The sequence below is a fragment of the Garra rufa genome, chromosome 15 (genome assembly GCF_049309525.1).
Source record: "Garra rufa chromosome 15, GarRuf1.0, whole genome shotgun sequence".
Classification (NCBI taxonomy): Eukaryota; Metazoa; Chordata; class Actinopteri; order Cypriniformes; family Cyprinidae; genus Garra; species Garra rufa.
The window spans coordinates 40,358,781-40,375,832 of NC_133375.1; the positions used below are offsets into that span (position 1 = coordinate 40,358,781).

A 17,052-nucleotide genomic window follows, 5' to 3' on the forward strand; every position below is an offset into this window, starting at 1 on the left:
ACTGAAATAAGTGAAAAAAGCATGATGTTACATACACACGTTTAACTGATTGATCAAAATTATTACTAGGGACAAATTAGTAGTCGCTGGATTATAGTAAGAAGCATCCTTACTAAATTCTACGCCCTTAGGCTTATGAATATTTTACTGCACATGTTTTATTAGATGTAGCATTTTAACCTCTAAAAATCACAAAGCAAACTCTATGGATTTAATTCTTATTCGATTTCATTGTTTAATTCAGTGCTGGAAATGAAAGATTATATAGTACAGGACGATATTTGTTGTACCATACATGCAGAACTAGTCGTGATGTTAAAATGACAGTTGTTGAACTTTTGATATTTCACTCCTGGTCCTTCTCCTCCCCATGTGTGATGATGTACACCAGATTCTTATAGTCCAGATTACCCGCACCGTCTGGAGGAAAAGCACTAAACATCTGCTCCATCTGAGGAAAGATGGATGAAAAATGGCAAGATGGTGTTTCGACGTGCGGTTATGTGATTTACACAGTATAAAATTCACTAGATGTGTTCATAATCTATAGATAAACACTATATAATGTCATCCATTCACATAGAATATAAATGTCATTGTGAGATACGGCACAGTGCTGTCAAGGACGCAGAGAGCTGAAGTGTTAGACATAAAACAAATAATCTCAAGATGTCAAACCTCTTCGGGAGAAAATCGGTCCGCTTGCGTTGTCAACATCCGTGCCAAGCTGTGAGGAGAAACAAACTTCGGTTTGACCTTTTGATATAATCGAATTACTTCTGGCAAACACTTTGCACACTCTAATGTTTAGGCATGAATTTATGATTTTAATTACATATAAAATTTCCATCCATATGGATTACACAGTTTTACCTGCACTCAAAAACATCATGACATAATATATTTGATTTTGAAATCTATTTGATTTGATTTTAATAATGTTTTAAAAATGCATTTATTCAAATTGCTTAGAATCAGCATGAATGTTGTGAAAACACTTAAATTTATTCAGTTAAAAAGTATGCTGATGGTTCAAATATGGCAAGCTGTGGAACAAACAATATTCAGTTAGTTTAAATCTACGAACAAATTGGATTTATTGATGATACATATGTGAATCTGCTTATTGTGTTTACAAAACACATTGTTTATTAATACTATTACAGAAATCTGACCTGTTTCATTTATGTCTGACAAATATCACATGACGTTTAGTTAGTTAAAATGATGTAATCCAAATGAATAACAAATGTATATGCGATTAACAGGGTTAAAGCACTTTAAAGCATTTAGGCACATATGAAAAAAGACATTTACATATTATTTAGCAAGTCTGTAACCACCTAAATTAATGATTTTAAAAAAGCATTTTAGACAAATACAGGTAATTTGCAATATTATGAGTTTGTAATGTTTATGACTGTTATAGCGCCAACTGTGATCCAATCTCCCTAAAACTTTGCATGCTTGTTTAGAATCACCTGCCGCATGTGCTCGCCAGGTTTCGTGAAGTTTTGAGTTTTCCTTTAGGCTTCATAGGCTTTTGGTTTTTTCAGATTATGCGAAAAACCTAGGACTATTTCACAAATGTAGGTTTTTTACATCTTCTCAATCATTTAACTAACGGTTTGATTGACAGCCGTGGTTCTAGAGACAAAGTCTTTCAGAATGAGGGGGTCTATCATATTATGCGAATATTGTGTGTATGTGTGAAAAACCATGCAATATACAATAGTTTATGCCCTTAAAAATGCCCCAGTGGCCTATTTTTTATTTTATTTATTTATTTATTTTTTCAAATTTCTCCCAGACCTTTAGGACCGTGAGTCAAACATCGGCCTCAAGTTTATTGGCCTATGGCGGCTCTGTATTTTGAGATATGCGAATGGCCTTATAGAAGCTTGTGACACTTTGGACCAAGAACGATTTTGACTGATGCGTACCGATTTTCACATCAATAGGACAAACGGTTGCGTGGTTATGCTTGTTTTTGTTTTTTTCCCTCTTATAGCACCACCAAGTTATAGGCCAATCTCTGTGAATTTTTTCATGTGACCTTAAATTCAACTCATAGTTACGCATTGTGTGTCTGGTGAAGATATTTCATTCTGTTCAAAAGTTATAGCTGTTTTAGTAAAGGTGGCCCTGCCCCTTTCAACGTTTTGGCATACCTTTATGACAGAAAGTCGAAAGTTCAACTATAATAGTTGATATTCATTCTTTGGAATGGATTGTAAAACGTTATCGGATGTAAAACGTAGGAGTAGTTCGAAAAAGTAGGTTTTAAAAAAATTCAAATTACCCCAAAATTTTGAATCTGAGCAAATGCATGTGTGTGTGTGTGTGTGTGTGTGCATTTTGTCTGACGTGAGCCAAGGATTCCAATGACATTAGACACTAGAGTCTGCAATGAGCGGTTTAGGAGTTATGAGTGATTTTGTACTTTTGAGTGCCCCATCAGGCAGATTGGGGCGAGCCTTGGTGATGTTATAGAAGTGAAGTTTCAGGTCTCTATCAATTACATTTTGGTCTGCTCAATAAGTTTTATGTGGAGTTTGCTGAGCCTTGGCCATTCTAACAATTGCAAACTACATGCTTGAACCCCTAAAAGTTTTACATTTAGGCCAAAATACTTTTTGAGTGGTTTGAACAGTCTATATGTACTGCACCTATTACTTCAGTAGGTTGTAATGTCATAAGCTGCAAAACAAAGCAGAATCTCTTGAGAAATGGATTTGGAGAGAAGGACACATTGTGTTGTTTTAATGGTACTCACAAATCCTTTCTCAAGGTCCCCTTTCCCTCTGGGTCGAACACTTTAAAGGCATTCAGGATGGTCTCCTCTGCATCGGCACCTGTTTTTTTAAAAAGAGTGCACAACAGAAAACTGACGAGAGACCTAACTGTCTTTAAAATCCTGCAGGAATGCAATAATACATACTTTGTACAGGATTCCTAGTGGAATTTCTACCACAGTTCAGAGTCGATCCAATGGGAATCGTCACACAGGCTCATACAAAAGCTTTCAGAGCATATAGTTCCCTATAGGCCTATTATGATTCCCAATAGGATCAAATGCCTCTGTAGAACTTCAAAGGGAAAGAAAATCCCTGTGCAATTTCTTGTCCACTTATAAGACTTTATTCTGAAACACCTAGAGATTTATTTAAATAGAATGCAATATACAGTAAAATTTTAAGAATAAAACTAGATTATACATTAAAAATCTGTTTTTATGTTTTTGAAATAATGTCTTGGGCTGCAATTGTTTTTAAAAATGGTAATATTATTGAAATATTATTAGTGAAATATTAGTGAAAATTTAAGCTGTTTTCTACGTGAATGTATGTTAAAATGTATTTATTTATAAATGTATTTATGTATACATGTATTTGTATTAATTTCTGTGATTAAAGCTGAATTTTCAGCATTATTGCTTCAGTCTTCATTGTCACATGATCCTTCAGAAATCATATGCTGCTCAAGAAACATTTATGATTTTTAAACTGGGATTAAACTGATACATTTTATTTTTTATGATTCTAAGATGAATAGAAAGCTCAAAAGAACAGAATTGATTTGAAACAGAAATTATTTGAAACACTGTAAATGTCTTTAGTGTCACTTTTCATTAACAGTACACAACAGTAAAATTTCAATGTTTTTTTAAAGAAGTCTCTTCTGTTCACCAAACAAAATACAATAAAAACAGCAAAGCTTTTACGTATTTTTACTATTTAAAAATAAATATTTTGTATTTGAATATATTTTAAAATGTAATTTATTTCTGTGATTTTGAAGCTGAATTTTTAGGATCATGTCACATGATCCTTCAGAAATAAGCTGGTTTGCTGTTTAAGAAACATTTATTATTATTATTATTATTATTATTATTATTTTATTATTATCAACAGTTGAGTACATTTTTTTAGGATTCTTTGATGAATGGAAAGTTCCAAAGATCAGTATTTATCTGAAATAAAAGGATTTTGTAACATTATGCACTATACCATTTAAAAGCTTGGAGTCAGTTTTTTTTTTTTAATTGAATAAATAAATAAAATATCAATTTAAATATTAAGGGAAACAAATTATAAAATAATACTTTTATTGAGCAAGGATGCTTTAAATTGATCAAAAGTGATGCTGAAGAATAATATGTAAATAAAATATATAAATATATGTTTTTTAGCAGCAAATCTGAATATTAGTATGATTTCTGAAGGATCATGTGACTGGAGTAATGATGTTAAAAATTCATCTTTGAAATCACAGGAATAAATTACATTTTAAAATATATTCAAATAGAAAACTGTTATTTTAAATAGTAAAAATATTTCAAATTTTTCCTGTTTTTGCTGTACTTTGGAACAAATAAATGCAGGCTTGGACTTCTTAAAAAAACAATAAAAATCTTAGGTTCAAAAACTTTTGGCTGGTAGTGTAAGTGAATGAAGTAGTTGGAAAAAAATTAGCTTGAATCGTGCTTAAGAAGTTACAGTCAGAACTGCTGGCCTTACAGTAGTGGTTGCTCAATGAAGATACTTGCTTTTACAATCCTGCTGGATGAATTAAAAATACTGAATTTTTGGGTTCCACTTCGCTCCACTGTTTACCTTTAAGCTTCTCCCCAAACATGGTGAGGAAGACGGTGAAATTAATGGGTCCTGGAGCCTCCTTAAGCATCTCGTCGAGCTCCTCTTGTTTGACGTTCAGTCGGCCTGCGGAGGCAGAGGTCAGAACTGCTGTCAGACAGACGCTTCATCCGCCAATGCAGAACGACAGTGACGTATAGCAGAGATTATTACAGTTCACCTAAAGCTGCGAACGTATCCCTCAGGTCATTCTTGTCGATAAAGCCGTCTCTGTTCTGGTCCATGATTGTGAAAGCCTGAGGCAGATGAAAGAGAGAGAATAGAGAGAGTGTGTGAGAGGGATGCAGAATGGGGTCCGATAGTGTTTGTCAAAGGTGAAGCGTGTCATTTCTGCACCTCTAGTGGCAGCGAATAGAACTGCAAAATGTTTAAAAATTAGTCAAACATATACTTTGTCCTTGTTGAATTAGTTGTTGACATTTATTGTGCTGCTTTAACCTTTTTAAAGTTGTTGTACAGGTGAGGTCAAAAGCCCCCCCACCATCAGAATCTGCAAAATGTTAATTATTTTACCAAAATAAGAGGGATCATACAAAAAATGCATGTTATTGTTTATTTAGCACTGACCTGAATTCGATATTGCACATAAAAGATGTTTACATATAGAAAATAATAGTTGAAATTATAAAAATGACCCTGTTTAAAAGTTTACATCCCCTTGATTTCTAATGCTGTGTTCTTACCTGAATGATCCATAGCTGTTTTTTTTTTTTTTTTTTTTTTTTTTTTTTTAGCGATAGTCCCTTGTTTGTCCTGAATCGTTAAACTGCCTGCTGTTTTTCAGACAGATCCTTCAGGTCCCACAAATTCTTTGGTTTTCCAGCATTTTTGTGTGTTTAAACCCTTTCCCACAATGACTGTATGACTTTGAGATCCATCTTTTCACACTGAGGACAAATGAGGGACTCAATTGGACAGCAGGCAGTTGAACTGTTCAGGACAAACAAGGGACTCATGAACAACTATCACTAAAAAAAAAAAAACAGAGCTGTGGATCATTTAGGTAACAACACCGTATTAAGAATCAAGGGGATGTTAACTTTTGAACGAGGACATTTTTATAATTTTTATTATTTTCTTTTGTGGACTATACTGTATGTAAACATCTTATATGCGAAATCTCTTATTCAGGTACTAAACAATAACATTCATTTTTTTTATGATCCCTTATTTTAGTAAAATAATTAACATTTTGCAGATTCTGAAAGGGGGATAAAACTTTTGACCTTAACTGTATATAGTTTTAGTGATCCTTTTGGAAAGCACCATACGCTCCTTCTGCATCTGTTTGCCTTTAGTTGAAATATGCATTTTGACGAACCTATAATTTAACTTTTGTGGTTTCCAGATGTTTGAAAACAAACAGTCAATCAAATTAGTTTGTTTTGGCTACTTTTACTGCAAGTCCACCTAAAATGAATTATTACACAGTATTTTCCTCAACATTGTCATTCCAAACCTGTTTGCATTTTCTGTGCAATGCTAAAGAAGAGAAGAGTTTTTTCTAACTGGTGCATCATATTTGCAAATTAGTGTTCTTTTAGTATCATAAGGATGCTAGGTTTTATGAATATATTGTGAATTATTTCTTTATATATTAAAATTTTAGCTAAACCTTTAGTCATTTAAAAAATTACAATTAAAAAGTTTATATGCATTGTTTTTTCATTTATTTAATTTTCTTTTTCTTTTTTTATTTAGTTATTTTAGTACATCAAGTTAAACTAAATGAAAATACAACTATAGCTGAAATAAAATAAATAAAACCTTGAACCTATTTTTATTACAGCTGTTTGACAAGACAAAGCATCTCATTTTCTTTTAGTTTAACTTGATGTGAAACTATTAAAACGTAAATATTAAAAAATACAATTTTATTTCAAAATAATGGCTTTATTTTAAGCAAGTTTTAGTTATCTGTAATAACCCTGCTTTCGCTCAAACCAAAACATGTCATTTTTGAATATGAATGCTTATGAGTTTTAGTGGCGGGGACAGATTATCTGTAAATAGCTGTTTGTTCCTCACAAAGTTATCGCTTGACTTCAGAAGACTTGGAATAGAATTCTCTTAAGATATTTTAAGGTTAATTGATGTGTTTTTTCAGAGCGTGAAAGTTCACAAATTCTCCATTTGTGCTCCACAGAAAAATAACATGAGGGTGAGAAAGTAATGACAAGTTCATTTTTAGGTGAAATAATTGTTTATCTAAAGGTCAGAGCTCCCTGTCATGCTGCTTTTTTTAGTGCATCTTGTTTTGCAAAACTCCCTCATTTGAGTATTTGTAGTTCCTGTAATTCTGCTTTACTTAGTGTCTTTGTGTTTGTTTGTGATACGCGCGAGAGACAGGCTGAAAGCGAGAGAGAGAGAGAAAGACGGGTAGCATTTGTCTGCACGTTCTCATCACTGCCATCTCGGATCAGCGTCATGCTTATCCTGTTTGTCGTGATCTTTTCACAGCCGCTTTGAGACCAGAGAGAACGTCTGTCCTGCTGCATTTTTCACGCAAATTTCAGAGCCCTGACAGCAGGTTGGAGTGTGTGCGAGCGAGTGTGTGTTCAGGGTGTAAATCACTCCACTGCGCTAATCGTTACTGACACATTCTGAATTATTCACTAGCGATGATGAGCACTGACATATTGAAGTCACATACGAGAATCTCGCTGTAGATGCTCGATATCGCAGTGAAAGAGTCACGATAAAGACAATTGTCATTGCAATTAGAGTCAAACGAGTGCTTGGTTTGTACCTCTTTGAACTCCTGGATCTGTGCTTGTTCAAACATGGAGAAGACATTTGAATTGGCTCCTTCTGCCCGCTTCTTTGCCTTTTTGGGGGCCTGCAACAACAAGTTACACAGAATAATCACATGTGACTAGCTAAATAGAAGTACTCTTTGGTTTGTCAGTTCATCGCTATACCTAATTTTGAAGGAATTTTTTTTTTTTGCAACTTTCTTCAGAAACTCTTAGAAACGACTTTCCTTATTGGCTGACAATACCAGTTTTACCTCTTATTTTAGTAATTTCACTAGAAACTACACTAATGTTCAAATGTTTGGGGTCAGCAGGATTTATTTTGAAATGAAATGAATGTTTTAATTCAGCAAGAATGCATTAAATTAATCAAAAGTGACAGTTTGGACATTTATAATGTTACGAAACATTGCTATTTCATATAAATGCTGTTCTTTTGAACTTTTTATTCTTCAAAGAACCCTAAAAATTCAAATATATCATGGTTCCCATAAAAATATGAAGTAGCACAACTGTTTTCAACATTCATAATAATCAGAAATGTTTCTGTAGCAGCAAATCAGCATATTAGAATGATTTCTGAAAGATCATGTGACACTGAAAACTGGAGTAATGATAAAAATTCAGCTTTTAATCAGAAATAAATTACATTTTAAATTATATTTAAATAGAAAATAGTTATATTTTTAATTAAAATAATATCTCACAATATTACTTTTATCAAATAAATGCATCCTTGGTGAGCAGAAGAGACTCCTTTTGACAGCATTTTCTTCTAAAAGGGAAATAACTTGCTTCAAAAACCCCTCTGAAATGACTTTCCTTTTTGGCTGACAATATAAATTGTATCTCTTATTTGACCTGTTTTACTAGAAAATACACTACTGTTCAAATGTTTGGGGTCAGTATGATTTGTTTTTGGAAAGAAATCAATATTTTATTCAGCTAGGATGCATTCAATTGATTTAAAAGTGACCGCAAAGACATTTATAATGTTACCAAAAAAAACATCTTAAAATATTAATTTAACGTCTTGTTTTACCTGTTTTACTAGAAAATACACTACTGTTCAAAAGTTTGGGATCAGTATGTTTTTGGTTTTGTTTTGTTTTTTGGAAATAATTTAATATTTTATTCAGCTAGGATGCATTCAATTGAGCAAATACATTTATAGTGTTACAAAAGATTCATATTTAATAAATGGTCATTTCTAACTTTCAATTCAACATTGATAACAATCATAAATGTTTCTTGAGCAGTAAATCAGCATATTAGAATGGTTTCTGAAGGATCATGTGATGCTGAAAACTAAAGTAATGATGGTGAAAATTCAGCTTTGCATCACAGTAATAAATTTAATAAATTTAAAATATATTCAAATAGAAAGCAGTTTAAAAAAATATTTCACAATATTTCTGTTTTTGCTGCATTTTTAATCAAACAAATGCATCCTTGGTCGGCAAAAGAGTCCTTTCAAAAGCATTTACAGCTTTAAAAGAGAAATAACTTGCTTCAAAAACGCTAAGAAACATCTTTTGGGATCAGTATGATTTTTTGGAAAGAAATTATTATTTTATTCAGCTAGGATGCATTAAATTGATCAAAAGTGACAGCAAAGACATTTATAGACATTTATATGACAAAAGATTTATATTTAACATAAATGCTATTTTTTTTTAAACTTTCAATTTATCAAACAAACCCTAAAAATAAAATATATCGTGGTTTCCATAAAAATACAAAGCAGCACAACTGTTTTCAACTATGATAATAATCATAAATGTTTCATGAGCAGCAAATCAGCATATGATTTCTGAAGAATCATGTGACACTGATGAAAATTCAGCTTTAAATTATAATATTTCACATTATTACTGTATTTGCTGTATGTTTAATCAAATAAAAGCATCCTTGGTGAGCAGAAGAGACTCTTTTCAACAACATTTACAGACTCCAAACGCTTTTGCGCCAGTAAAATGGGTTACAAAAGCCATTTCAAGCTGACTTTTTAATATCACAGTTGTTTCTCTTAGACAGCAGTCAGTTTAAATGGAGACTTTTGCTGAATTCTCTTGTTAAAAGGCCCAATAAATCTCTTCTCAGCATGCAACTAACTCAAGTATTTCTCATCAAATTCTTCCCGAGCTGCTATTCACATTCATTTTAGCTCTTTCCGTTAATGCTTGTCTCATGCCTTTTGCATGTCTCCTAAGGAGTTTTACCTAAAGCATCAGCGTTAAAACTCCTCCTGAGCAATAATTGAGCAGTAACGTGTTGAGTGCATAAAAGTTGTAAATGTTTGGTGCCCTGCAGGATGTATAATTAGCTGGGAGAGCGAGAACTCAGCCAGTGGATCAGATGTGGGATTACACACTGGCGCTGGCTGTTGACAGCCTCATCTTTGAGCCTGTTGATAGGTAATCCCACCAAGACAGGGATTAATCGCTACTATTTACATTCCTGCCACAGAATTTGGAAAACATTGCGAGATGCGTTTCTGCTCGATGACATCGCAGCCCGACAGCTGCTCGTCGGCCTTCTGTCTGGATTACATCTCAACAGTTGTGCTGCAGACGAGGCCAGAGCTGAACTGCGAAATATGCTGGGTATTTTCAGAGGATTTTTTTTTTTTGATAAACGGCATAAATAAACCCAGAGGAAAATGTTACTGGTTCTTATGTATTAACTCTCAAAAATTCTTTAAGAAAAATAAAAAAAATTGACATACAGTAATAGAACTATAAAATAAAAAATGTGGATAGTAGCTCAGCTCATTTAAATTTTTAAGTTTTAAATGAGTAAACAATTCTTACTGACAAGTGTGCGAAACCTAGGATAGTGGCAAATTTAAAAAATGTAGAATTACAACTGATTAGTATTTGGTGTGAAAGTAATTTGTATTTTAATGTCATAAATTGATTTTTGTTGTAAATATGCCTGATAAGACGCTTACACTGAATTACATGTTTGGGGGTGTCTTCTGTAAATTAAGGAAAAATGCATGATATTTATTTTTTGCTCAGAAAAAAAAAATGCAATTAAATTAAACAGAAAACTTTTAAATATGTGTGTGTGTGTGTGTGTGTGTGTGTGTGTATATATATATATATATATATATATATATATATATATATATATATATATATATATATGAATATTTAAAGCAGTATTACACTTACTTTTTCATCTTTGACCCACATACATATGTCTTTGGCTGACAATATAAATGTTATCTACTATTTTACCTGTTTTACTAGAAAATACACTACTGTTCAAAAGTTTGGGGTCATTGATTGATTTTTTTTTTTTTGGAAATACATCAATATTTTATTCAGCTAGGATGCATTCAATTGATTAAAAGTGACAGCAAAGACATTTATAATGTTACAAAAGATTTCTGTTACATATAAATGCTGTTTTTTTTTCAAACTTTCAATTCATCAAACAAACCCTAAAAATAAAATATAACATGGTTTCCATTAAAATACAAAGCTTTTGGTTGAAATAATGTTACATTTGTCATTCAGTGTAACACAATGTTAATGTAAAAATAAAAAATAAAATGTCTTTGACCCACATACATATGTTAATATAAAGTATTTTTTCTGCATTCGTACAGATTGTTTTACCTGGTTTGCATTGCAATAATGTCCAAACATGCAATAATTATTTTTTATTTTATTTTATTTTATTAGCACAACCTGATAACAGTTGACAGAAGATATTTTTTCTGAAGCTTGAGATTACTTGGGTCTTTTTCATTAAAAAAAAAACACATCTTGAGCAAAAACATGTCCAAACATGCAATGTTTTTTTTTTATTTTATTTTATTTTTTACAGTTGACAGAAGATATATTTTCTGAAACTTGAGATTACTTGGGTCTTTTTCATTAAAAAAAAAAAAAAAAAAAAAAAAACATTTTAAGTCTCCAATTTGCTCTCATAACTGTCTAGAAGAGTTGAAACGTTAATAAAACGATAAATAGATGAGTCACCTGTCTCCTTTTATGATTTTTGGGTAATGAAAATGTTTGTATCTGTCTTTGAGAACAGAAACAGTTTACTTTTCATGTATTTATTTGTTGAAAGTGAAATTAATAAAACATCAGAGGCGCTGGATGAGTCAGACAGATGTAAGTGGCTCTGATGAATCAGACTTGAACTTTAGTTTCAAATACAGACAGACAGAAATCAACTCAGGCAAGCTCATTTTTAAGACCTTTTAGACATTTTTTTTTCGTTTGGGCGCATCAAGAGAATAGTGAGTTAAATGTCTGCTGATAATCTAAGACAGAGTAAATGATTGAATAGTATGACGAAAGCGAACTCACCATAACCGTAACCCTTGACTTCAGGAGACAAAGCACGAGTGATTTCAGGCGGGGTGGAAATGCAGATTTTTATATATGAATTCCCCACCTCTGAGTTTCTATAAATACATCCTCATGTCCTTACCCAGGTAGCCAATTGTCGACTTCATAAGTTATTATAAGAATCCTGATTAAAGGGGTTTAATACAGGAGCCAGTGGGCTTCAACTCATGACAGTTGTTGGAAAACAGCTAGAACTTTCCTAAAGCTAGAATGTGTGATTGACAGCGCCATTTATTTGCACTAATGCTGTTTCTCAGTCTTTGTAGGCTCATTTCATATTGTTTAGTTGGAAACAAATGGGCTAGAAGGTCAAGTTTTGAATATTTAGGTATGCAAGTGTAACTAGCTTCACCTTTATTTATCATTTTTGAAGTTTAAGGTGATTTTTGGTGAATGCATAAAGACAGTTCTCCAGTTCACAGAGGAACCTGCAGCATTATTTTAGTATCAGTGAGATACTATATTTGATCTATTTTATGTACTTTTTAATTTATATTTAATATTTAGATTTTTTTATTCATGCTTTCATTTTAGTAGTTTTAATGTGCATTTGTCATTTTATTAGTTTATTAATTTTTATTTCAGTTTTAGCAATTTTAGTACATTGTTCAACTAAATGAAAATGAGAAATGTTGCTTTGGCAATCAGATAAAATAAAATAAATTTAGGGTATTTTTATATTTTATTTCTGTTAACATTTATTTCAAGTATTTTAATGGTTTTAGTTTTACAGTGGTTAACTTTTGTAATTTTTATTAGTTTTTTATTTTTATTTTAAAATATTTTTATTTCAGTTTTAAGTTGATTTATTTTAGTACTTCAATTTAAACTAAATCAAATGAGAATTGTGTACTTGACAACCAGCATATTAAATTATTCATTTTATTTCAAGTGGCAAAATGTTTTTTTTTTTTTTTTTTAAGTTTTCGTTTTATAATCGATAATATATATATATATATATATATATATATATATATATATATATATATAATATAATAATATATAATAATATATAATAATTTATATATTATTTATATATATTATAACCCTGGTGTAGAGAATTACATTGACTGATTAATTCTCTAATATTAAAACTGTCTTCACAAATGCCTTTAAAATATGAAAGGATGCTTTTACCCGGTCAATGTTGTCAGGACGGAGGCACACAACAATCATATTTAAATATTTTAATGGTTTTAGTTTTAACGTGGTTATAATAATAACAACTATAATAACCATCATGTTTTTGTAATTTTTATTAGTGTTTTTTTTTTTTTTTTATAAATATGTCTGTAATTTTTATTTCCGTTTTAAGTTTGTTTATTTTGAAACTTCAGTTTAAACTAAATAAAATGAGAATTGTTGACTTAACAACCAGCGAATAATTGTATAAAATTTTATTTCAATTAAAAAGAAAAAGTTTAGTTTTATAATCTGTAATATATATTATATCTATAATAACCCTGGATGGTTTTGTCAGGACGAAGGCACACGACCTCTGATCAGATCAAATAAAATAAATTTATTTAACATTTATTTAAAGCATTTTAATGGTTTCAGTTTTATAGTGGGTAACTATAGTAACCATCATGTTTTTGTCATTTTTTAAATATGTGTATATATATATATATATATATATATATATGTAAATATATATGTATATATATTTATATTTATATTTTTTTTAATTTATTTTTTTATGTAATTTCTAGTAATTTTTTATTTCAGTTTTAAGTTTATTTATTTTAGTACCTCAGTTTAAACTAAATCAAATGAGAATTGTTGACTTAACAACCAGCGAATAATTTTATTAAATTATTCATTTTATTTCAATTAAAAAAAAGTTTTAGTTTTATAATCCATAATATATATTATATCTATAATATTAAATCTAATATTAAAACTGCTTTCACAAATGCCTTTAAAACATGAAAGGATGGTTTTGTCCGGTCAGTGTTGTCAGGACGGAGGCACACGACCTCTGCGTGACCTCTCAGACTCAAACCCTCCAGTATGCACTAAAATTAGATTATACTACCACACCTTTACTGGCAATTTGTCATGATGGATAAGCTAAGTTGACATCAGGATAGACAGTTTACCCTTCCAAAGATGATCATGTGCTCATTTACAACTCGGAACAGCATTGCTTTAGGAAAGAATGACTTTAAACATAACAGAGATGCTGTTCCAGGACAAGCACGAATTCTATGGCACACCTTTTTCGGTCATGTGTAGTAATGCTAAACCTTTCCGGCCACCTGGTGGCAGTCTCAACAAGCTTCTGTTTCAAGGCCTTTTGCTCTCCAGAGTCGATCAATATATCAGAGTTCAGCAGCTCTCGTCAATATTCCTGGAATGATATTGCCGAGCGTAGTCAAACATTCATGTGTATCTAGGCCACCATCAATCCAAACATCATCTCTAATGGCTGGATCACCTCTTTTTGTGTTTAGTTTTCATTTTCATTCCACGTTATTAGCGTTGCTGTTTTTAAGTCTCAGATATTACATGATATTTTTTTTACAAAACCCTCCGAAACAATCTCGCAGCTTGCACTGCTGCCCACAGAGGTTGGTAAAAAATCTCCCACTGGGTTCAGAACCCTCAAAATATCCACGTATTCAGATTTGAACAAAAGTAATAAGTGTTGCTGCATCAGGCTTGTGTATCAGAACTGATTTAAATTTCAAATTTAACAGTGAGCCATATCAAAACAAGATATATTATTCCTTTCTTATAAGACCGATGCTGTGTTTTTTTCCCCCCTGAAGCAATAAATAAAAAGCAATAAAACAGAAACTTTTAATAAGCACCTTTTATATTCCCCGTAGGTGGCTTACAAAGTGCAAATACATTTCTACTTAAAAATAGACTTGCGTTTGGTTTTAATAGTGATAGGAGAATGACAGATGTGCTCACTTAGTAATTGCTCGCAGTCTGCAAGCCGCCGGAGCAGTTAACCTCTTAAACGCTTTCATTTCCAGACATTATTATACTGATATCTGTAATCCGGAGCATTTCGGATACATAAGTCAAGAAAATAAATCCATAGACCTTTTTTTGTAATCACCTGAATGAAGTTTACCAAAAGCCTGGCGCTCTTAAAATTTCCATTTAAGAAACATCACGCTTTTCTAAAAAGAATTGCAGCTAGTCATTATACACGATGTGATAATGAAACTTCCTTACAGGGAAAGGTCACTACCTAGTGTAATATGTTATTTTTGGAGGAGTCTTGGCTCTGTATGGCCATCTTAATGTTGCACCAATATTATAATGTTAAAGATGTAATTTAGACAATGTGTGCTATATTTAAAGCAACTAATGTCAGAATATAGTCCTCATTAATAGGGCTACTCAGCTTGGTCCAGTAAAAACGTCCTGTTCCACAAGAGGGAGCAAGTGTTAATGTTTCAACACAACTGTCCATTCAGAATTTCAAATCATGCATTGATCGCACAATCCCACTATAACATTTAAGCATTTTTTTTGTCTTTGAGTTTTTTATTCATATATATTAGCTACAAAAGCTCTTTTGCTCTCTATATACATATATTTAAACACACACACACACACACACACACACACACGTGCATTTGCTCTCGTTAACAATCTGATTGTTCTATATAAATAACTCAGATCAAATCAGATGTATTTATTTATGCACACATGCATCTCTTTATTTCACGTGAATAAGTGCATGGACTAAACTTGCACTTTTCGTGCAAGCCTGTGCATTTCATGTTTCTTTACTAATATTTAGCACGACTAACTTGTTTTATGATGTTATCAAAATATTCAAAAAGCCAATAACATTTTAACAGGCGTTAGCACTATTTCATCTTAGTGCGCTTCGTTATTTAAGGACACTATCAAAATACACATTCACTCTTTTCAGTCCAAACACAAAAGCTGTGTTTATTCCATTCGTGCGAGTCTTTCACTGCATTTATGGCATGCATTACGCATTATTGACCAAAAGTTGCAAATCTCATTATATGGGGCTCATTAATGATATGTAACGATTTCGCCGTTTTACGCATCAAACATCTGGCGATGCGCATTGGTTGCTCGTTGTTCTCCTTCCACTTCCCAGACGTTATTGATCAACCCGTTACGTCAGTATTGATAACTTTACCAAACCCAAAATCAAGTGCAATCCCGGGAGCAGCACTAATGCATCTATATGCATCTATATTCTGTTCATATCGCATCCACCGGCTCAGGCGCGCTGCGCGTCCCGTCTAGTTTTCCACAACTGTTATTTTCCTAACATTTTTTTTCCATGTGGAGTGTAATCGTCAACGCTGTTTAACGGGGGGAATCCAGCCCATATATTTATTGTAGCCGCTCTTGAATATTGTGCTCAAGATGGCCGCCGATGTGGGATCGATGTTTCAATATTGGAAGAAATTTGATCTCCGGCGGCTTCAGGTTGGTCTTATTTCTCACCTTTTTTACACGACGCGATCCTATACGCGATAATGCACCTTGCATTTCATGCATTTTCTCTTTTGGTGACTTTAGAGGGACGGGATGGTGGTGTTGCATTGATAGTTATTAGTAATTGATCCTCTTCTGCCTTTTGTTCGGTTCAATCATTGATCAGGAGCGCGCAAGAGCAGCGGCAGCAGCCTCTCGCACACCAACGCGCTTTAACAGCACATTTCAGGCTATTTTAACTCTTCGTTCGCGAGCTCTGTTGGAAACGGAAACTTTTAATGCCTTTCCGAGTTGTGGACTTTAACTTTTTATCAGCCTAATGTCTTTTATTCTAATAGAAATACGGAACGGTGACGCGCGCCCGGCTCGTTCTGTAAAGTGCCGGTTTGTGATCCTCCTCAGACTTTATCAAATAAACAGCTCGTCTGTTTTAGACCTTTAACGTTGATTGTGTTTATCCATCTCTCGCGTTTTGACTTTATTAGTGTGCTTCAGTAATTATGACGCGGAGCGTAATGAACGTCGCACCGTCAGAGTTTCTGTTTAGGAAAGTTTATTTATTCTTGACGTCTTTATCTGTTATGACAACTTAATCGTACTTAACTTAATAGTAAGTATTGTAATGGATGCATATTTACTTGAATATCCTCATGTGTTAACGTTATGCCTTGCATGTAGTCTTGGTAAGCTGTGCATATTGTAATTCATTAGCTGTAGAAATATGTTTTATTTTAAAATGCGATGGTTCATCCTCGACTTAAGATGGAAATTTATGATAAACTCTGTTAGCCTTGTTTATGATGTTAGTGTGGTTATTGTAAT

General features: G+C 32.4%; 2 protein-coding genes across 2 annotated transcripts in view; one reads left to right on the top strand and one right to left on the bottom strand.

Moving 5' to 3' along the window:
• Positions 1-210: 210 nt before the first annotated feature.
• Positions 211-11,780, bottom strand: myl2b (myosin, light chain 2b, regulatory, cardiac, slow). The gene is made up of 7 exons (XM_073818882.1): positions 11,743-11,780; positions 7,405-7,494; positions 4,816-4,891; positions 4,617-4,721; positions 2,777-2,855; positions 679-727; positions 211-451 (listed from the first exon to the last, which is right to left on the bottom strand). Exons 1-7 carry the CDS (start codon positions 11,743-11,745, stop codon positions 347-349), a joined length of 507 nt encoding a protein of 168 aa, XP_073674983.1. The 5' UTR covers positions 11,746-11,780; the 3' UTR covers positions 211-346.
• A 4,378-nt stretch (positions 11,781-16,158) lies between these two features.
• The window catches only part of cux2b (cut-like homeobox 2b), a 168,875-nt gene continuing 167,981 nt past the window's right edge, over positions 16,159-17,052 (top strand). Inside the window, exon 1 of the mRNA XM_073819893.1 lies at positions 16,159-16,221. Within this exon, the coding sequence (XP_073675994.1) occupies positions 16,159-16,221 (63 nt within the window). The remainder of the gene's footprint in view (positions 16,222-17,052) is intronic.